Here is a 24,015-nt window from a genome sequence, read left to right as displayed (position 1 = left end):
TGCATTCGTTGCCGGGTTGCGTAAGGCAAGCGCGCCGCAAAATTTCGAATGCAATCGTGTCGAAACGGAATGCCAGATCGCTCTTTAGTTGCACTTTTGTTTTCTCCTAGGAACGTAAATTCTTTACGAAGCCACCGCTATTCGATATTCCTCGAATATCCTCATCACTATTATAGGCTGCACGTTTAATGGTTTATTTATCGGCAGGAAATTGCTTGTCGTAAAGATGTATTTATAGTGCTCGCTATTATAAAAATGCAGATTGATATTTCGAAAACAATGCTAACGAGCGATCTTATGCACGCGCGCGTTATCGGTAGAGATTAGGGAAAAAGTATTTATTATACGCGATGTGTTAAAAAGAAATCTAATATTTTGGCTATAAACTAGTTTTTGGAAAAAAAAAATATCTTTTGTATGTGTGTGTGTGTGTGCACGCGCGTACGCATATATAGATGTCGGTATTTGGGTGTGTCTAGGTCGCTGAATTAATCTAAATCCGGATATACGTCGATTCGTATTCGTAAAATCTTTCGTCTATATATTTTAGTATGTGACATCAAATAAATAATTTAAAAATATACCTCGACATTGATACAATAATAAAAAAAAAAAAATCGCGATGATTCATCCTGATGATTGAAAAAAATTTTACCGTGTTTGCGCTTAAATCAGAAGCGAGCTTGAATCAATCTTAAATAATAGCAAAATTTAGACATTTCCAACAGTGTTGCAACACTCGTGGAATTCCGCTTTCGATTGATCGATGATAGATTTTGTGAGATCGGAGATTGCCGCGATAGATCGAACGATCGATCAATCTCTTTATCACAATATGAAACAATTTGTATTCTATATTATGCTTTGTCTCGCTTTGAATTGCATTTTTGTCTCTATCGCATATTCTCCTGAAATTCTCGTTTGCCAAGGATGCTGATTAGCAATCGGACGGATGAATTTTATAAGAAGGTGATCACGATCGAGTATGTTAATGGGCATAGGAATGTCCCCAATTCGCAATTAACGCTCTTCCCCTCACAATTTAAACACAGACATAAATTTAACAACGCAAACCGGCAGGATCAAAAAGATCTATCGACGCGTAGCTCGATACTAACGAGGCATTTCGATGTAAAAAAACGTTCGGCAAGAATTTGCAATTATTGGAATTTTCTTAATTTTATGATCGCGTAATTCGCGAGCTACTATCTTTGAGCGGATAATTACGCTGAATTCCTCGTTTGAAAGCGCGGTTTAATAATTTGCGGATATATTTCACGCATTTGAAAACAAAAATCAGTTCACAACATCGTGAAAAGACTCTTTCTAGTATTGAAAATATCAGAACTGCATTTTAGTAATTTTGTAATATTATAATACTTACATTGAATAAATCTTCTTTTTTATTTTCTATTATTTATATAAGATACAAAATTATATCTCTCTTAAAACAAATAAACGCGAGCACATTACTTTTGCAGCATGATCGGTCTTATCGACATTTATTTAAATAAACACGATATCTTATCTGTCTGTCCTGTGAAATACGGTCGCATAATGGAGATAAGTAAACGGTAAGGGGCCTAATTTAGGCTTATCTTGTATTTGCATCTTGTGATCTTCGAATCCTGAACGGCCGATCGCCGTTCGGCATCGCGATTACGCAAGATGGACGAAAAGTTTCGGTTAATATTGCGACATCCCAATAGGCTGAATTCTCCGCTGTCAGTTGACTCGCGGAATGCGTTCGTGCGCGTTGGCGCTCCGCGATTGGGACTCGTAAAATACGCCTTGGCATACACGCATTTGCATAAATTGCGAACGGTGCTATCGCAAGTGAATTTCGTTAACGCGGGATCTATCAAGTGGACCGCGCTGTCGAGTTCGACTATCGATGAAGCGTCTGTTAAAGAGATTTGACGTTTCCATCCACGTGGGACTTATGTCGCCTCCTTCTCTCATTTGTGTTGCAATGTTTGGCCGCGTTGTGTGTGTGACTTTCTTATATGATATCATGATATTACAAAAGTAAAAAAGAATAATTTTATAAAGATTAGTTGTCAATTTCGATTTGCAAATAAATTAAAGAAATTTATATATATATATAATTTTGTAAAATAACAATTTTAACAGAAAGTTACATACAGTCATGTGTCAATATGTCTCAAGAATTTTAATAAAAAATAAAACGTTTGCGGAGTATCAATGATTAATTATAGAGCTTTAATTTATGTCAAATTATATCGATGTTCGTATATAAAATGCCCGCGCGTTTGTTCATTTTTATTCGGTTTACGTTCACTGGCGATCTTTTATTAATCGTCCGCAATTAATTTTTTCCACGATAGATAAGAACAAGCGCATCGCGCGATAATATTTCTATCTAAATCCCTTCTACAATATAATTCACGAATTTGAGAGATTTTGTAGATTGCGGCGTGTTGGGTTCTGTAAAGATGTCTTGAACTTAATCTTGCGAGTTCTGTGTGAATATTTATCATTCACAAATTGACCACCGATATTTTTCCTATTTTCGCGAATGCATTTTTTGCGCGAAGAATTTAGCGGCGTCGAATCAGCATGCTTTCGAGCATTTACTTTTATATTAGAAACACTCAGCTCAAGAAAATTATATTTACAAATTTTCAATTATAATTGAGTATATTACATAATCGCTGTCATTATACGCGCGTATACATATATAAATTTTATTTATTGCAACATAAATTCTACTAAAATAAAATATATAGTTTTTTGATCGTAGACAATTTCTTTAAATACAATATAAAAATATTCTATTGTATATCATGGGAATAAAAATCCAGCTAACATCTACAAAGCTATAAAAAGATACATAAAAGATACTTCAAGTCTCTTCGCGCACATCATACACATAAATATTTCCAACTATATAAGTTTCTCTCTCTCTCTCTCTCTCTTTCTTTCTCTTGTCGTTATATTAAAATATTATGACAGTAATTAATTTTAATACGAGCCAACAGCTTACATCTTTTTTTCTACATTCCTGCGTTTAAGATATTTAAATACAGCGTCGCGCGATATACGGATAATTAAATAATACACGCAAGTGTACGCAGAGCGATTGCGAGAGAGTGCATCGCGAACGGTACTTTTGCCGGGATACGATCTTTTCGCACAACGTTTACTTTTACTATCACTCCTCTGCCTTTCTCTTATCTCTCCGTTTATTTTTCTCCCGAGGCGAAGTGGATTTATGACCACTCCGACGCCTCCTTAAAATTTGTAACCGCCGTAACGATCGGAATGTCAATTGCAGATCGGTGGATGAACCGGGAGCGAATTCCACCTTCATCAACGTGTATTTTATTACGAGCGACGTTCCTTCTGCAGTGTTGCATGGTAGTTAATTTTAGCAATCAATCAAGTCAATTATCTATAACATTTAATTAATAAGCTATTTTCTGTCTGTCATCTCTTTTTAACAATATACAGAACTCTCTATCTGCGTTGGATCAACGATTATAATAATAGATTCTTAAAGTAATTTTTATAGAAGATCTATTTTTAATATACTTAATAAAGTATTGAGATATCAATAGTTTTTGAGATCGATTAAACATAAGAAACTTTTAAGGGTGAAATAGATGGACAGAATATTCTTTTTTGAATTTGTTCTTTTTAAAGATATTAGATATTGAAAATTAAAAAAATTGTGTAAGTTATAAATAAAAAAATTAATTATATAAACTATTTTATAAAATTAGATATACGTATATGATATTGCTATAATTGAATAATGAGTTTCTATTTGCAGGAAAATGAAAAATGAATGAAAGAATTTGGCATTAGGTTTTCTATTTTCTACCATCATTTATTCGATAAATATGCGATTTATTTTAGATTTCATGTTTTAGCATTGCTATCTCTAAGAACTTGAAAGTGTAGCACGTTTCCCTTTTACCGCATGATTCCATCGTTGCATGGTTGGATTACATTATATTGCTGTCCCTCTTTCTCGCTCTTGCTCTTTGCTTTCTTGCCTTTATACTTGAATCTTCATAACACGTCCGGATGATCTCTCCTGCAACAATTTCTCCACGATCATAAATATCTCCTTCCACGAAGCAGAGCATTTTATCGCGTATTACATTGATAAATCAAAGGAAGCCGGGATCCTTTTCGATTGATTCAAAACTTTATCTTAGGCAAGAGTCGCAATTTTCCCGCTTGTAATTGAAACAGAACTTGGTTCGCTTTAGTTTAGATAGATTTCCCGCTCCTCGGATAAAACTTCTTGTACGATTTTATTACGTGCTTCGTGATCGGCTCATGCGAAAGAGACGTATCGAGCACCTTTTACTCCAGTACCTTTTCCTTTCCCTTTAAACGACATTTGCATCGGTATCCTCTCGGTCGCATATATAAACCCAGTTATCGGCTTCAGCGGCAAAGCATAACTCTGCGGTTTAAACTTTCGATGCAGATTTTGTATTATTTTTTTACGCGAGTGCCGCTTACACAGCAGACAGGGAAAACGTATACTTTGCCGAAGTTGCAACAGTTGCGTTCTTATACGACAGATGCATCGATGCATAGCAGAAGTTGCGAGTGGAGGACGTGTTTTTGTTATCATGCGACGTAATCATTCTTATTTTAAAAACACATCTTTGTAGTTTAGGCTATTAATTTCAATTTCATCATTTCTTTTTTCTTTTTTTTTTATTTATTATAAAATTTAGATGCACAGTTACTATGGATATTAAATTTTAAAATTCAAAAGATCTTATAAGATGTAATTTACAATATTCACTGATGCAATCATTACATAATTACAATAAAATATAATATATGATTAAAATTATTATTCTCTATCTTTCTAAAATTCGTTAAAATAAAATCTGCTTGTAAGAAAATGGCTTTGGGTAAATGTTTTATTGTATTATGTATTTCGCACATTTAATGTTTAATGTGTCAAAACTATACATGATTCCGTTAATGTGATTCGAGAATCATTGAACCCCTTATATTAAAGCAATATTATTTTTTATCGTAGGTTTAAACTTTTGTAATAGAGAACTTATATTCTGGTCGGCAAAATATCAGTCCAATTATCGGACGTATCCCGGCTCTGATATGATTCATGAACAAATTGAGAAGTCAACGAACGGGATAGCGCAATAAATTAAATTGATTGAGTATATAATGGAGATAAATTGGAAGAGCATCGAGCCGAGAGAGAGAGAGAGAGAGAGAGAGAGAGAGAGAGAATGAGTCGCGACGCATCAAATTTATATAAATTCGTTTATATTGGCTCGGACGAATCAAAAGTGCATTTAAAAATACCTCAATTATGAAATCGATCCAAATATTAATTTGCTCTTTACAGCACCGATTAATCGCAAATGGTTCGGTTACCGTCATCCAAACGTAAAAAAAAAAGAAAAAAAAACAGTTTATTGAAATGATCAATCATCAGGAGTTATATTCGACAAACATTCGTGATTTACTCGGTCAGATCGACCGAGTGAATAGATTTTAATTGTTCGTTTACTTGATATCAATAATTATTCGATCATATATTTTTAGAATATTGACAGCGTGTGTGTGTTTTTTATACAAATTTCATTGTGTCAAAAAATCTTAAAGATTTCAATAAATCTCTGCGTACTTCTTCACACGCGAAGCCTTTAATTTTTTTTTCAATTTTAAATATATTTATATACGTCTTATATAAACTGATTTTTTTTTCTTTATTCTTTCTTTTCGGTCTTTGCTCTTATCATAATATAATCAATTCGGTACTTTACGCTGGTCAAAGTATAATATTTTCCCGCGTTCCTATACATGTTCACTTGTTGTTTCGAGTCGGTCGCCCCGACAATCAATCCGCTGAGGCATAAAAGTGCGAATACCCAAGGCGGATGCGAGCGACAATGTACGTTGTACGTTATAAGTGGAGCGCAAGGACGTTGTATATTGCGAGAGCCATAAGTATATCGATTATTCACGCAGCGCAACCAGCATTGGGCTCAAAGCTGCGCGAGAAAATCCTATGAATCCCGATCCGCTGGCGGATATTAATATTTATAGAGACATCGGATTGATTTTAGACGACGCGGGATTACCTATACCTATACGAGCAAAGCGAGCCAAGAAGGCGCAATGGCGCGACTCGAACGAGAAAGTAATACGGGATACTTTGTATATTGTCGAAGTCCCTTTTTAAACACAATCGTAACAAGTATCGGAAAATAATTCGCTATGATTATTACAATTAATGATTAAATAATTTTCATAAATGATACAAAACTGTATCGCAACGATAAGTTTCTATTGAAGCGCGTATTTCGTGCGACTATTTATTTAAATGAAAATCAAAACGCAACAGGGATAGAAATTATAAATTACAAAATTTTTTATAAAAATTAATTTGTAAAATTATAAAAAATTAATACAATAATACGGGGATGAATATGATTCGCGTCGATCCCATCCATTTCTGCTCGAAGTTACCTCATCGATTCAAAATGCAATCTTCGTGCGAAACGAGATATCGTTTCTGATCGTAGAATTCGTGCCATGCAAAGTATCGCGTTAATAAATTGTACAAACTTTTCGCGAGTACACGTGTAAATCAACGAGTCCTGACAATCCTGACGACTCTGACAATCTGACAAGAGGAGAAAGAGGCCTAAAGAAAGGCTTCGGACAATGTCAGAATAATCCTGGTGAATATTTATTATATTATCTATTTGTATATATTAGTCATTAAATTGTATTATATTATTTCTCTCTTTCTCGAATGTTCTTGCATAACAGAAATAATTATTTATTGTAACGCGGAAAAATTCTCCTTGATTGATGACGCGTTTAAAAAATTTCTAACGGCGAGATTATGAAACGAAAGAAGCACACCTAGTTGTTAAATCAATTTAGATAATAATAGGTGTAATATTTCAATGTTCGATATGTAGTTTATAACTATCGGTCAGCGACCCTGAGAAATATCACACGTGTAACACATAGAAAGATAATAAACAAACTTGAGAGGAAGCAATTGTAAGACCGTAATCATACTAAAGTAGGAGCCACGGAGCCAAAATCCGATGCGGTTCGTAAGGAGAGAGCGCGCACACCTTCCTCAGTTGCGAGAGTAATAAACTTGTTTCGCCATTATCGGTTATTACTCATTATTTGAAAATATTAAGAAATATTTCACGATTCATTACTCGCGTGGAGACTGTCGTAATAGTTATCAGCTGGTTAATAACCAAGTGCATAATTTCGCGTACGCGTGTACGTTCGCGCGTGTGTGTATCCATAATTATACACGTGTGCGTATTCGCACCTGGCCTTTTACTCGGCTGGTTTAATAAAGGTGCTTCGCGTGATATCGTTTGTGACAAGTGTATGCGATTATTCAACAGATTAATTATATTTGCGCGGGCCGCTAATAATCGATTATTTATAATTATAGTAAACGTTTAAAAAAGACATGGATAAAAAAAATATGTAGTTCAGTCGTTCTGTGTAACACAAAGTTACATTTTAATCATACGACTTATTGATACAAATAGAATCAATTTGCTAAATATTTCTCGTGTCAATAATCGTATTATTAAGGCACGGCCGGTTGTCAGTTTATAGCCAAGCGGTGTAGTAATCCAAAGTTCCGGATGTTACATCTCCAAGGAGAAATATTATGTTTATTTCTCTTGTTGATGAACTCTTAAAGTAATATAATTTTATTTTTGCAAAATTGCTCGTGAAACTTGATTTTAATAAAATTCAGATCTGCTATAATTGAGCACGATATTATCGAGTCCAGTCTTTCTCTCTCTCTCGTTAAGAAATATATATTTCTTAAGGTAAACGCAGTGGAAAAATTTTTTCGCAAAGACATTGAGAGACATAATTAAGGATAACGCATAAGATAACGCATCCGATAACGCGTTCCCTCCTATCACGTATCGATTAGTCTTCTTCCTCGTCTTCGAAATGAGGACGAGTTTATTATGAAACTATCGCTTCTACGAAGCAAATAAATAACGAAGATATGGTCGATTTTGCAGTTCCTTGAAGCTCCCTTTACTTTCTAGACGTGAAAGAAACCAAGTCGACGCTGAAGGTGAAGGTAATAAAAGCTGGCCTACGTGTTCGTGGGCTAGACATCGCCGGGTCTCGTATCCGCGTGAAGAAAGCGCGCGCGAGATCGCGAGAGAAACCGCGGAGATCCGGGATTCCTGAAAGTAACAGCCTCCGCCCGCGATTGGTCATAACCCACGAGCCGACTTTGAAGGACTGGATTGCGGCGCAGACTGGTTTAGCAAGGTCCGCGATGACAAAGAAGACACGGCGCTATATTCGTTTGCAAATTAGGTTCGCGCGATTCCTTCAATCTTCGGCTGAAACCCCAGCCAAACTCCCTTTCCCTTTATGAATGGCAGCTAAAATCGTAATACGAATGAGGAACGCAAGTAATAAAGTCGTTCGAGATGACAATTAGATATTTAAAGACGACTAAGAGATATAATTTTAATGGCCTTGTTTTGACACATTTAAATTGTCTAGAAGAAATATATGATAATTCCAGATATGGATAGTCGCAGCGAAAAAATTTATCATCTAATTTTTTTAATAAATTCAGAGGAATATATTAATTAAATTGTAATTAAAATTGTTGTTATATTTTTTATTGTATGACAAAACATTGCTTTAGAGTGACTATACAAAAAAAAAAAAAAAATACTATACATATATCTCAATCGATTTATATAATTATTTATTCCAGAAGTACTTGAAATTGTTATATTCGAATTGAAATATATTATTAAAATATAATTGAATTAAAATATAATATTTAAATTAAAATACATATATCGTGCATCTATTGAAATAATTATATAAATATCCAAGATTTTTCCCCTTTTTAATAATACATATAGTAAATTCTCATATATTTATTATGAAATTCTGAAAATTAAATATTAAGTTTATCATCGGAAAATAAATTAAGTATAAGATTAGGAGTTTTTAATTCAGCGATTAGAGGATACGTGTGGAATAAAAAAATATTATAGAATCATAATTATTTCAAATGCATAGGATTTATGCCATACGAGTTGAACGAACTGTAACTAAAGATTAATAGAAAATAAATTTTGCTATAAAATTTTTTTTTGTTTCGCAAGAAAATTGAATTATCCAATATTCATTACTCTGTTATTCACTTGTCATCTGACTTACACGACTCTATTATAACCCTATAATAAACATCTCAGAAGCTGCAAAGAGTCCTCGAGGAAATAATCCGATTGTGTCCGGGGAGCACGTGCTCGCCAAGATTATCGCACAGCGAAGTGTCAAAATTAAACGATTGATGTCGAGTCGTCGGGGCAAACCTGTTGCTAACGCGACCAAATCCCCTTTCCCATTACGTTGCTCGAACGCAGAAGAGAATTTCTTCGTGCACGTTGCTTAAATATTTGCTCGCGTAATCGTCGATAAATCACACCGCCTTTATCGTTGAGGGGGAGGACGAAGATAAATCGATTTCGAGCCTATCGGCTCGTGGATGGAAGGTAAACTGATGCAATTCGTCGCCGACATCAAAATAATTTCTCAACACGATAGGATTCAATAGTGCCATTAATACAGACGATAATGATTGTTTTAAGTGACGCACGTGCTCCTTTCCGTTGCACCCGACCGGTTAAAGCGGTTCGAATAAATTTCGCGTCAAGGACAGGCTCAAGTTGTATCAATATATGTATAAATAATGTCTGTCCTGGTAATATGTAATGTTTCTTTTTTTCGATTATAATGCAGTTTTCAAACGATTAAAGGATATTACTTTATGGACGTATAAATCGTAATGTTTTATTAGCGCAGCAAAATTTTAGAAATTGAATTATAGATGATAGAGATTCGTCGCTAATTCTTCTATATTCTTTTATATTCTTCGTCATAACCGGAACGGAATGTATCATTTAACGCGATTATTAATATTATAATCACACGAAATTTATTATAGTAAATTGCAGAAAGTATTGACTTTATAATACATAATCGACTCAACATTAAACGAAATTCTTAAATATGTTTTTTTTTATTAATATTATTCTTCTTATTTCCTTAAAAAAAAAAATGCAGTAAAAGAAAGCATCTAAATAAATTAGTTAATTAATAATATAAAATAATAATATAATCTTTTTTATGAGACCACATTGACAATTCTGACATTGACAATAAGCGTTTCGTAAATTATCATGTAATATGAAAAAAGCTTCTTAAGCAATTTTAGGGAGAAGATACCGACGCTGTCTTTCATTCTCGATTTTCGTTTGCGATGAAATAAATCCTCCGGGGGAGAAAATACAAAAGGAGAGAGTTAATCTAGCTTTCATTTGCAGAAACGTCGTGAAATATTCGTCTGCGCGATTACAATTGATTACCCAAGTTACGACGTAAGTTAAGGCGTGTAATGCGACGTGGCGCGTGTAATGCGTAGGATTAATTACGTTAATAAGCGAGCCGATTGTCGGTTTGTGTTTATCGCGGGATATCGCAATCGTCGAGCGGACGATTATCGGCGGGCACGGTGTAATGTCGAAAAAGTGAAAAGCGCGAGAGAGAAAAATTACCAAATAGACCTATTCCAGATTCCAGCCGCCCGACGACGACGACGATGAAGACGGTCGTTCTTAAGAGAATGCACAAGAGAGTGAACGGACAATGTTGTTGCAACGATGCAATTTTGTTGTACGCTATCTCGAGTAAAGAGACCAAAGAGTAGACAAGAGAAATTCCTTTTCAAAAAGTTACGAAAGAAATTCTATATAGGGGCATGCGAAAAAAAATAGGCTACTGTGTGAGATTGTAAGTCGACGAGAGACGCGATCTGTAATTGTAAACACATGTAAATGAATAGATATAATTATATTACGGAAATAAAATATATAATATTATTGCATAATCCCAATCACTCAAGTCACAGTTAAAAAATTTCTGTTAAATTTAACAAATATCACCTGTCCCCCCAAATGATCCACACAAATTTTTGTGTTAATTTAACATAATATAGATATGTAAACGATGACTAAACTATGTTAATATTTTAACACAAGATAAACGTAAATCTCAAAGTAGATTGAAATAAATTTTGGGTACACACAATCAACATATTTTTAATGATAAAATTAACTTGGAAAAATGTTATTGACAGTCTGTAGTCTATTGTAGAATAAAATCAATATTATTTTTCTGTAAATTTTAACAGATAAATTCTGTCATTAATAATACGGAACATATCTATTGTATAGGATGAAAAATAAGTGCACGTTATGTTATTTTTACGCTTTTTTTTTCAATTGTTTTAATAATTTAACACTTGAGTTCAATTAACACAACAGCAATTTGTTAAATTAACACATAAATGTGTTAAACATTTAAAATAAAAATTTTAACTAGTATATCTTTTAACAAAAAAAAAAAAAAAAAAAAAAAAAAAAAAAAAAAAACACAAATTTTTCAATTGTGCTTGTTAAATAAAAGTGTCATTTTTATTACACACGTTTGTATAATATTTCAGATGTTAAATGAGACTTAAATTTTTGAATGCTATTAGCTTTATGTAGAAAGTATATATTTGCTAGTATACAAGATTGATGTTGAAAGACGGACGTTAAAATAACGATGTGATTATTATGTAATGACATCAATCAACGAATCGTGGTGATGATTAATGATTAAAAATTAATAGGTCATTGCTGAGCGCGATCACCTATTAGCCCGCCTATCCTCCGATGAATTGTAATGAGAGAAGATATCAAAATGATTAAATTCGTGTTCTGTCATGCAACAATCTCTTCCTTTCTCTAATATTTATAAAAAAGGCATATTTCAATAGCGTACATTGATGAATGAGCAGAATGACTTGAGAGAGAGAGAGAGAGAGAGAGAGAGAGAGAGAGGGAGAGGGAGAGAGAGAATCGCATATCGACATAATTAATAGTACGACAGGAGAAATCCTATTGGAGGGAGGAGGGGGAGGGTGACGGGACAAAACACAATTGAAGAGACTGACAAGTGGGAGATGGGAATAGGACTCTTTACCGGCACGATATATTCGCATTCGTGAAATGAGAAACCGTGTCATTCTATATAGATATGACTTAATCCCATGCAGACAAATCGAAAGAAGAGATTATTTTGTCGTCCACGTGGTACAGATATCTGTCCTCGTAACGAGGATAGATGTTGACGATGCTCCTTTGGCGAATGCCACCGCCTTCGATATTAAAAAAAAAAAAAAAGAGAGAGAGAGAGAGAAACAGGAAGTCCACTCTGAATAAAGAATTTGTAATTAAAAACATACGATAGTTCAAGGACATTGATGGGAACTGCCACTCGTTGAATAAATTCATTTGCAAGTATAATATGTCGCACTCTCTAATTCTACTCTCATATAATATGCATACAAGGCAGGAATGTCTGACGTTGTTGAGGAGCATTATAATTATTTTTATCATTTCCAAGAAAATATTATTCGATGACATAATTTCCAGATAAAAACGTCAATGTCTTTTTTATAAATTACACGTTATAAAAAAAAGAAATTATATTCATGTAATATTGTGTATGTGTAAATAAAAGATAATGTAAAAAATGAATAAATAATTCATATTTGTCGATGTTTAAAGGGAACTTTCTGGAAACAAATGTATTCCGTTTGTAGAAAAAAATTGTAGCCACATTTGTCCATTGCATGCAATTAAATTTGCCCGTATTCGTCCATTTCGCATAGCGGTTTATACCTGGACGTATATCGGTTCGGATAAAAAGAACACGAATGATTTAATTGGACTTTCGCTTTTGTTGGATTCATCGGAGATTCGCTCTTACGTAACAGAATTAATTGGCGTATAAAAATGTGACGACCTATTATTCGTTTCTGGATTATTTCACGCTTATAAAATATATCGACTTTAATCAAATACATTCTCACGTTCGCGTATCGTTTATCTACGAATGCCATAATGCAATTAAAACAAACACGCCTGATTATGTCGTAGGATACACACGTTTACATAAATATAAAATTAACTGCGGCCTACTGCGCGTTAATTACTGTATAAATTAGCTGAGAAAATGAGCGAGAGATCGTTAGCTATTGAATTGCATACGAATTTTCAATCAAATATTTATTTCACTGCAGACATGATGTAGAGTAGGCTAAAAACATCTGTAGTTACGCTTCTTTTTATTACCATGAATAGTGATAAAATAATGAAAAGTCATTATTCTTTCCCATGTAATAATGTCTCATTGATGTCATAAAGTTTATCGATTATTAATTTTATATTATCGATACAAAAATTATTTTGGAGTAATAATTGATATAAGAAACTCTTGAAAATGCAACGTGCAACTAGTTTTAGTATTATCCTCGTCTAATATTTTATTATATATTATTAATCAATCATTAATAAAGCTGTAAAGTGTTTTAGATAATAAAATTTCGAACATCGAATAAATATTTATACTGTTTGTACGACAAGTATGATAATCGGACAAGTACTATTAAAAAAATTTATTATATATGTATATCTCGATAGTTTCAAAGTTACACGTGCAATCTTAAAGGACGTTAGGAAATTTGAATAACAGTAAAAAAATATATACATATAAAAAAAAATAGATTTACAGAAAAATTTTCTATATATAGTATATACACTAATTATAATTAAATTAATTGAACAGAGAGCGCGGGGATTGTTCATCAGATTCTTCTTTTCAAAACAATGTATTATATCAAGACAATGGGCTTTTTTTAAACGCAACGAATGAGGCTCCTTATTCTCTAATGGAAAAAACTCGCTGCACTCTGTCTAAGAATCGTAATGCAATCTTTGTCTTGGATGTGAAGAACCAGATCATCGGAACAGAGATCCAGCTCATCGATTAAATGTATCACGTTGATCGTCGCTTAATTCTATTAAGTATTAAAGTATATATACTCGGTGTCTCGAATTTAAATGTCAGAATTTTGGATGCGTGGAGCGTGTGGGGAATCGATAAATTAAGAAAAAAAATCCTTTAAAAAAAAAAAGGTTTTATTTTTTCACTTATTTATTACTTATTTATTTACACTTATTTATTTATACTGTCACTTTCTTAATGAAAGTGTTCATTGTTTAAAATGTTCGCCTCTTTCATTGTAAACTTTTTATTAAAGTAAGTAGGATACCATAATCCTGCAAGGTACAATAATTCACTTTCTTTTCTTTATTCCATGTTCGACAACTTTTATTTCATGGTACTTTCCGATAAACTTAATAATTATACTAACGTTTGACGTTTTTTGGTGAAAAATTTTTGTCTATTTTTTTTTTGCAATTTTCTCTAAAACAAAGCAAAAACAAACAAACCTGTAAAGAATTTTTTTCTTACTTAATTATTTCTCATACGTTCTCGATATTTAAATTCGGGATAACGTGTATAAATGTATTGAAAATAACGCGTCGCGCCGATGATATATTGATGGAAAGGATCCTCCGACAATGATGAACCCCTGGCTAGGTATTCAGACCGCAACAAGGCCACCCCGCGTGCACACAGGTAAAGTAAAAGTGCAACGAAATAAAATGTGGGCTGTTACGTCGCTCGAGGCATCTCACCTACACGCAATTGCGTGCGTAAAACGCGCATTCATCGCGGATAAGCGCAATAAACGATGTACTAGATGTGCACACCGTACATTTTTGCCCCCGAGTTATCCCGTTATATTTTCACGCAAATATTTGCACTTTTCGACGATTGAAACTGTTATAATTCCGATGAAAACGACGGATGGATGGATAAAAAATGCGAAAAAAGAAAACCTACGTTGATTTTCGTGTTATATAGTAAATACAACGAGATCTCTCATCTTTCCATTAATATTTGATTGTAGCGAAATGAGAAATATAAAAAAACCGTTTTTTTTTTTTTTAAATAGAAAAAGCAGTTGAAAAAAATGTGTTCTTTTTATCGGGGGAAAAAAACCAAATTTTATTTTTTCTCATTATTTTTTAAAATATAATATTATTTTTCTTTATATTTCTTTTTTGTTAACATAATAAAAAAATAGCTGTACTAAAAAATAGCTAACTATTTTTGAAATTACTCGCCACTTCAGCTGCCTGCGAAAGAAGTTTCAGTACGTGGCGTAATATAAATTTCCAAAAGAAATAGACTAACAAAACAGGACGGCAAAAATTGTCTATATCGCACATAATTTGAAATTGCAACGCTCATAATCACAACAGTTTATTACTCCTCAAGATAGCATCAGCAACAAAAAGCCTGAAATTTGAGACAGTATCGGAAGCCGGCGAATGAAATTAGTTTAGATGATGGACACGAAATTTCAGATTTTCCTATAATGAATTCCGAGGTTTCAGAAAATGAAAATTAAAGTATTATTTAAAATATTAATTAAAATGCATTTTTTTAAATTACAAACTTTTTTTTGTATCTATAATAAATACAATTTGTTCGAGTCTAATTTTGATTTGTTTTTGAAGAATTTACCTAATTTAAAACATGTAATTATATAATTATTTAGCCAATTAGACTGCAAGCTACATTTAAAATAATAATGTTTAATTCAAATCTATTATCTAAAAAGTTAAAAATAATGAAAAATTAATTTCCAGTAATCAAAATATAAAAATATTAAATTGAAAAATTTGAAATATTAAATTTGAGAAAAAATAAAATTTTGAAGAAAAACGAAAGTTGTTGTTTTCTATTTACATTTCTAACCGAAATATATACTGTTTTTTACCTCAGCTCCAAAACAAGTCTCTTTCGAACGAAATAAGTAAGAAATAACAATAAAATGCACAAACGCGTTAATATAATATTAATATACATAGTTGCGTTAAAAATTTTCTACATTTAATTAATATATATAATATTATCTTGCGCGACATTAACAAAGATTAATACTATATGATAACTATTATTCAACTGCGCGATATGTATCGACTGTATGTTTCACTATCTGTGCACACATCCAATGGACCTAAAGCATGCTATCGTCGATGAATTCTCACAGGAGATTTTATCTGATTGTTACGAGATGGCAGATTATGAATTATAGGTATACATCTTATATAAGTGCACTTATGGAGATCGAACGGATTTCAATGATCCGTTCTATAAAGCATTATTCTGCCATATACTTGCGCTTATCTGGTCAGGGATCTCAAAAACAGAACGGTGAAAACGTTCTGAGAGAGTCTTCGTTTAGTGAGTGTATGGTAGATTTCCTTGAATAACTTCAAAGACAAAAGTAGTGGTATTGATATTAAGTGTATACCTAGACATGCGATTGAAATTTATGGTATCGTCATTTTGTCAGCTTATATAAATCGGTATATTGTATATTATGTATTATAACGTCGGCATATATTGATAGCTTATATAAAACTTAATTTTCGATATAAAGAAGATTACATATAATTTCTATTACATACAATTTGTAAAAAGCAGATAAATAAAAGTTTGATAAATAAACATCTATTAACTTTTTAATCTCTAACGTATCATACCTACGTATCTTTTTTATATCACGAAAATAATATAAAATAAAATAGTATAAATATAATTTAAAAATAAAATAAAAACCTAATATTTATTCTTATCAATAATATGACCAAATACAACAATATCCTTTATTATAATTGAATTATGCAACTATATCCCGATTGAAATTAAAATAGAAATAGACTTTGCCGAAGAGATCTTATTACGAGTTAAAAATATGATTTATAATTATCTGAGTATAATTATCTTTATGTAAAAAAATGCGGATATCGCGGATAATGTAATCGTCTTAATGAAAGCACATAATACGCGAGTGCATAAATAATTGAGGCTGTATCAATGAGAATGCACATGCGTATGCCAATACTGATCAAAAGTCAATAAAAATACTTCTCATGTAGTATTTCCGATTAAATATGATAACAATGTAATAATAACGCACATAGCTATAGACGTGTTCACATACTTTGCATATTCGTAGCTATGCATATATGCATGCATTGGCAGAATATTTTGCAGAATGTCTCAGCATACGTGACATTTTTTCAGATTGCAAATTCAGATTCAAATTATTTTGCGTGGAGAAATTCAATGGACATATTTTCGTTATTATGGCGGATAAATGTTATACATGTTTGAGCGATTCCTTTGCGACTCTCATTCATTTTTCGTGTTTCACGATATTAAATTCGCTTTTAAATCAAATCAGTCCGCGGTTGACAGGCACACGCCGTAATATCCATTAGCGTTTCAGACTATACGCAAATAGATTGAGCTACATACAAGATACATTATTCTATCAATTCGATACAATTTTCGTTCTTATTTTTCCTTCTTTATCAATTAAAATTAAATCATATCGAATGTTGTGCTAACTTTACGTGAAGAAAGTGTATCATTCGATACTAATAAAGAGTTAATAATGAAAAAGTCGAAGAGAGAAATATTAAAATCGACAAAAATTCTGATTCGTGATCTTATGAATAAAGTGATCGCTTTATATAATTTATAATTATACACAGAATATCCCCTGGGATTAAATGTCAAAGCTAAAGTAAACAGGATACGATAATCTCACATTGTTGCGTATTTATTTGCAATCCTCTAATTTTACTTCAAGGTCTTAACTCACTTTCTTTCCTTAATTCCACGCTCTACAATTTTTATCTCATGATAATTTTCAATAAACCTAATAATTTTAGTATTGTTTAAAGTTTTTGGGGCAAATTTTTTTTTCTGCGATTCTCTTCAAAACGAAGCAAAAGCGAGGAAATCTCTAAAGGACTTTTTATCTTATTGTTAGTTTTATCGATCCCGCATACGCTCCCAAAGTTTTGACATTTTGAGACACCCTGTATATTTGATTTATTTTAAAAACATATACATATTGCAATATTTTTCTGTTGTTCAAAGAAATATATTTCTATATCTTCATATCTTTTCATCTTTATAGAAATATAATACCGAGCATTTTTCATGTCTTTTGCCCCAGCAAATTATCGAATTTCTGTTTGGCTTATGCAGCGGAAGACACAAGTTTTATATCATCGCGTTGGCAAACGTCGATCGAGCAGAATGCTCGCATGATACCGCGGGCGTTTGTAATAAATTTCACGAATATATCAGAGACGGGTCCTGTTTCGCGCATATGAAAGAGAGAAAGGGAGGAAATATTTCTCTTTCTCGCGTCGTCCTCGTTTTCGAAAGGGGCGAGACGATACCTGTTGCTGTCGCGAGGATTATGATGATGGGAGAAGGAGAGAGAGAGGATACTTTATATCCATCCACCTCGTAAAACGTAATGGTTTAAGTGCGATACAGATACGATCAACATGGAATATAAAATGCCGGTAAACACGCCCATATAAAGGACCATCGTGTCTGTGGTTAGGCACAATATTTCTTTTTTCTCTTAGGGTGCTTATCACATCGGCGATAGACACTTCGCGAGGTTTTCTTCGTGACGCGACACATTGTCGTTTCTCTCTTCAATAAATCCGTTATCGAAGAATAGATTTTTCAGATATTTAAAATTCGTATTAGAAAGTGCATATCGTGTATACAATCTATTCTAGCTTCAATTTTCTGTAACGGAGGGAATTATATAAATAATATATATATGCATAAATTGCACGCTTGGAATTGAAGTAGGCAATCTTTAAATATTTGCGTAATTGTAATTTTCACAATAATATTGAACGATTGCAGTGCTGTGTGTGTAATATAGTAGCGTTACTATTAGGTTCGATCTAATATCAATACAAAGTATAACGATTTATCTATTTTTAAATTCTCTTGTATGATTCTCCGGGCACAACAGCTCCGGTTTCCACATATTGCGTGATATATTATTGCACAATTATTGCACAATGATTCAATTCCCATTCTAAGATCATACTTTTATTTTAACACGTTCAAGAGGGGTTTTGAGGGCTGTAACCCCGTCATGGTGGTTGATCAAGTTATGACATCTTATAAATCTTATTAGTCTCTACGGCTATATAGCCGTGTAATTATAAACGGTTCAAATTAATGTCGACATTAAATGTACACGCATATACTATGCAATGAAACGGAATATTCTTATGTCGAAAAGAAATGAAAAATTTAAACGGGCTATTACACAAAGTCACTCTATCTTCGATACGTCAATAAGATACCGGGTTTTCTTTCGCGCACACGCAAAGAGTAAGGTTGAATCATTTCATAGGATAAAGCTCTTTGCGGATGCAAGAGGATTTGACGAGATTAAGCGTCGAGATACATCTGCGCATTTTCCGCAACGGCAACATAAAAGGTTTTACCTATTCGACGAAGAATGCATCTTTGCAAAGAGTCAGCTCTACCATAAGGCAAAAGTTTCCCCCACGGTGGGCCGCTAATAATAATAGATCGTCGAGTACAATGGAGATTCGTGTGAAAGGTCTGATGTCTGCGTTTGCCTTAAATGCCATGTATTAAGCGCGGCCGATCACAAAGAAATGTACGAACGAACGTTTCTACGCGTCTCGACAGATGATGGAATTGCCTCGTTAATGAATTCGCGTGACTCCGCCATCGTTCTTTTAAATATATAGGTCATCGCAAATAAGGCAAAGACAACAGGACCGTCTGCCAAGAATTTAGAACCAGATAACTGGGCATAAACAATAACAATAGGCGCTTCGCATTCTATAAAGTAACGATGATTTAGGAAATTTATATCATCACTTTATATGCATCTTTAAAATGTGAACTTATAGAACGAATTTTAAATCAAATATTCGACTCGACTATCAATTCATTCTCAGTCAGAAAACTTGCTCAATTTTTTTATTTTGTGTTCTAAAAAGAATTCGTTCTTTTTATAATCTCATTTTCATTCACTAATCATATCATTATTTTCAAGAAAAGCAGATTAAATTTCTACTACTAAAATTATACTATATAGTCCGTTTTGTTTATACAAAATGGGATACGAATACGCTGTTTAGGATGTAAATCAATTTGCGCAATTTTTCGATAAAGGTAACGAATTGAAAGTATCTCGCGATGGACGCATTTTACCATCGTGAGTACCTGTCAAGTGCAAAAGAATATGGAACGGAGATAGCAACAGGTTTTATGGAGAAGATTCCCTTAAGAGAGGAACGACAGGGGAAAAAAGAAGCTCGCGTTAACTCGCTCTCTCGTAAAGCAGACGCAAACATTCACCAAGGTATCCACCAAGGAGGAGGGCATCTGGTGGGGAGGCTCGTCTGGTTTACCGAGGGGACCCTCGTCCTGACTCCTGGTTACAAGGAGAACGCGGAGGAGGGATACTGCGGACGATTGCGCAACAATGCACTCTGCCACCTGCACTCGTTTCGTCACTACGACTTTAACAGGCTTGACGGTGGTTGGCCGGCCGGCCGGTCTCTCGCATTACTTTCGCCAATTAAGCCTGCACAGTCAGTCGTTGTAATTTAACTTGCGAATATGAAATTCCAGGATTATTCGGAATTCCAGTCCGAGACGACAAAACGTGTCGCCGGCCGCCTAAGTCGCGGTCTCTTGCACAAAGAAAAGCGTATGATGCGCAAAGTACATCGGTGAAATGTACTTGCACAAGTAGATATGCAGACGATATCTTTTGGATCTTGTTGAATATAGGGCTCCAGATGCTTTATGCTAGATATCCAGATTTCCTGAATATTCATTAAAACTTTTTTTTTTCTTTAATTAAATAATAGAATAAAAATAGAATTTGTTAATTAAACAAAAGATTAAACGAATTTTTCCTTTACACAATAGTTTTGCAATTAATTTCAATCTAATTCTGAAAATGTAAATAATAATTATAATTATAATTATAATTCCATATAATCGCTATGCAATTTATATCTTGTAATTGCGCGTCTTGTCGCTGAAGATACCGATACATTTTAAAAAAGAAGTACGCGATCTAGCTTGTTGCATTTTGACATCAAACAGACATATTTAACATGACAACTATTATAAGGGTTAGGTACATTGGTGAGAAATTTAAATTATCTATTTAAAGAGAATTAAAATTATTTTTTTAAAGAGAATTTAGATTAAGCATAGAATTGTAATTACAGAATATTTATCAAATAGTGATGAGGTTGGACAATCAAACACAACATCTATAGAAAGAGAGATGTTGGTGAATGTAAATTGTCCGATTAAGATGATACTCAATTACATTAGAAAAGTTGCACGTATGAATAGTACATGTAATTAAAAGTAAAATGATTATATATATATATATATATATATATATATATATATATATATAATTATTGTTAATTGATTATATCTATATAAACTTTGACATTAATCTAATATATAGTTTCAACTTTGTTAAACTGCAGTTTTCTAACTATAAAAAAAATGTAAAAATCAATTTTCGTAGGAAATCAGGTAGCAAACGCACGTTATTTTGACGTCAAATGATTTGCATTTGCTACCTGGGTACTTTCAGGTGAATTCGATTTATGTGACGAAGTAAATTGTCAATTGAAGAACGTATCTTTCTATGAGCCCTGTACACGCGGAACAGATATTCTTCAAACAGATTCAACATATTTTATTATAACTTTCGAACGTAGGTAATATGTGAATATTACTTTACCTAATATAGGAGATGTTATAGAAGATATTTTTCAGGGGATGAGAATAGACAAATGGTAAACTTTACACCACTTCTAACAGGAAAGGCAGCCAAAAGATGTTGTGATATTCTATCCAAGGTGCGAAGATCTTCGCGGAAAACTCCATCAATTAAATCTACACCTAAAAAGCATAATAACTAATTAATCTGATGAAATTTTAAAAACTCCATTAATCTGATGTATAAAAAATTATTTAATAATTATATATTGTATAGTGCATATATGTCTTGATGATAGTAATACTCAACGACATTCAATGCACACGATGCTATTAATATGCATAATTAAATTGTACAATAGCCAAAATAGATCAGGGAAATTAACAAATTTATTGAACTTAAAATATTCAGAGAGAAAAAGAATTATATACAATAAAATCATTATATATATTGTTATATACACTCACTTAAATCGAAACTTCTTACAATAAAGTCTCATCTAATTCCTTAATACTTTTATCTTTAATTGTGATATCATGAAACTTTCCGTGCCTTCCTATTCCGCGATAAATAAATTTCTTGGCGCCTTCAACGCCTTCCTCTAATATCAAATGCGATGAATTATCTTTTTCGAATTGCAATGCTTCTTCCATTACCTTTGCCGAACATGCGGCAAAATGCGCTGAGGCGCGATCCGCTAACAAAGACTTTTGTGGAAATTTTACAAGAGATGATGCCAAATTTGTCGCCACACCTAAAGCTGAAACAAAGATCCTTAAATATGTATTTTATTTGTTTCAGCTTTAGGTGTGGCGACAAATTATAATAATAATAATAATAATAATAATAATAATAATAATAATAATAATAATATATATATATATATATTATTATTATTATTATTATCAATGTTTTTACAAATAAACAGGAGTAATAGATATGCCTAAAAATATGATAACACAGAGATAACATTAATTTACTCTATATATATTGTAGCTTTCCTTTAAGTTTTCAAATAATCGTAAGGTTTAATTCATACCTGCACCACAGGATGCATATTTATTTGCAATTCCCCATTTAAATGCTTCCTCTGCAGTAACCGTTCTTCCTGTTAATATTAGTTCTATAGCTCTGGAATATCCAATCAGAGCAGGCAAACGAACGGTACCTCCGCATAAAATTGGAATGCCGAAACGTCTGTTTAAAAAGCCCATCACTGCCGTATCCTCTACAACTCTCAAGTCGCACATTAAAGCAAGTTCGAATCCTATTCCAATGACATATCCATTCAAAGCTGCAATCAGTGGTTTCTTAAATAATTCAGTTCTATTCGCCTGTGAGGAATTAAAAAATCTTTTATAACTTAATATAACTAAATCAAATGATTCATTTCACATCTTTGAATATAATGCAAATGTACCAATGGTCCAAAGTGTGGTATGTTTTCCTCATTCTCGCCATCATAGTCTGCAATTTCTTTGAGATCATAACCGGCACAAAAGTTGCCTCCTACTCCATATAACACTCCTACCGATGTGTCTTCGTTATTTTCAAATTTATCTAATGTTTCTGATAGTATTTGTGCGGTTGCAATATCTAGACAATTTCTTTTTTCAGGACGATTAATACCAATCATAGTCACTTTACCCACTCGATTCACCAATATTGTGTCTTCTGAAACGTATCATTAAATAATTTTTGTAACATTTCTATCTATGTCTATTGTTTATATTTCAAATATTTACCTTTGTTCTTATCTAAATTTGCATTTGCAGCTGGCTGCGAGGTTAAACTTCGTGGTACATTATGTCTAAGGATCCGAGTAAAAGAAACTTTTCTCATAGAATGCATTTTTTTTTGCACTGTGGATTTTTTTCACGGCAAGTACTTTTGAAAAAATTTTATTAAATCCTTATGTCATAACTTTTACAACCTCCTGAATATAATGCAAGCAATATACAAACATACAAAAACACAAATACGCATCACGCCGGTAGAAAGTAGAAAGAAGTTTGAAAAGAGTGAAGAGGGGCCAGGGGTCACGCCGCCGTTTTCCGTAAAACGCTTTTTCTAGCTGATGCAGTAGCGCCAGCTAGATCCATTTTAAAGCAGGTGGAACTAGTTTTGAAAGTCAAGACCGAATACCATGTTATTGATAATTCGCGACCGAAAATATTTTGCGTACTATGACGTATGTACAAAGAGAATATTAAATTATACAAGTATTTTAAATTATAGATTATATTTATTTAACAAGCGATTAATATATCACGGATCTTATCGTTATGTTAATTATTCGGATCTGCGATTCGATTATTTTATTGTGCGTTCTCAATCCGAATCATACT

The 24,015-nt window shown here is 32.9% G+C and overlaps 1 protein-coding gene across 4 annotated transcripts; it reads right to left on the bottom strand.

Annotated features, from left to right (window-relative positions):
• Nucleotides 1–3,784: 3,784 nt before the first annotated feature.
• LOC138941473 (carnitinyl-CoA dehydratase) lies at nucleotides 3,785–23,648 on the bottom strand. 4 transcript variants are annotated; one of them, XR_011448173.1, is made up of 6 exons: nucleotides 23,413–23,648; nucleotides 23,088–23,341; nucleotides 22,707–23,001; nucleotides 22,135–22,421; nucleotides 21,689–21,849; nucleotides 3,785–4,063 (listed from the first exon to the last, which is right to left on the bottom strand). XR_011448173.1 is itself a non-coding variant. In XM_070311175.1 (5 exons), the coding sequence occupies exons 1-4, from the start codon at nucleotides 23,516–23,518 to the stop codon at nucleotides 22,150–22,152; spliced, it is 933 nt and encodes a 310-aa protein (XP_070167276.1). In that variant the 5' UTR covers nucleotides 23,519–23,648; the 3' UTR covers nucleotides 21,362–21,849; nucleotides 22,135–22,149. The 4 variants fall into 4 exon arrangements, 1 of the variants encoding a protein (XP_070167276.1); XR_011448172.1 differs by having other exon boundaries at nucleotides 3,787–4,063; nucleotides 22,135–22,427; nucleotides 23,088–23,338; XR_011448171.1 differs by having other exon boundaries at nucleotides 3,790–4,063; nucleotides 22,135–22,427.
• Nucleotides 23,649–24,015: the final 367 nt, after the last annotated feature.

The sequence above is a fragment of the Polyergus mexicanus genome, unplaced genomic scaffold (genome assembly GCF_030449975.1).
Source record: "Polyergus mexicanus isolate NDT 795.1 unplaced genomic scaffold, iyPolMexi1.0 SCAF_19, whole genome shotgun sequence".
NCBI lineage: Eukaryota > Metazoa > Arthropoda > Insecta > Hymenoptera > Formicidae > Polyergus > Polyergus mexicanus.
Note: the sequence above shows the minus strand (reverse complement) of the source record. Positions and strands in the feature narration are given on the sequence as shown.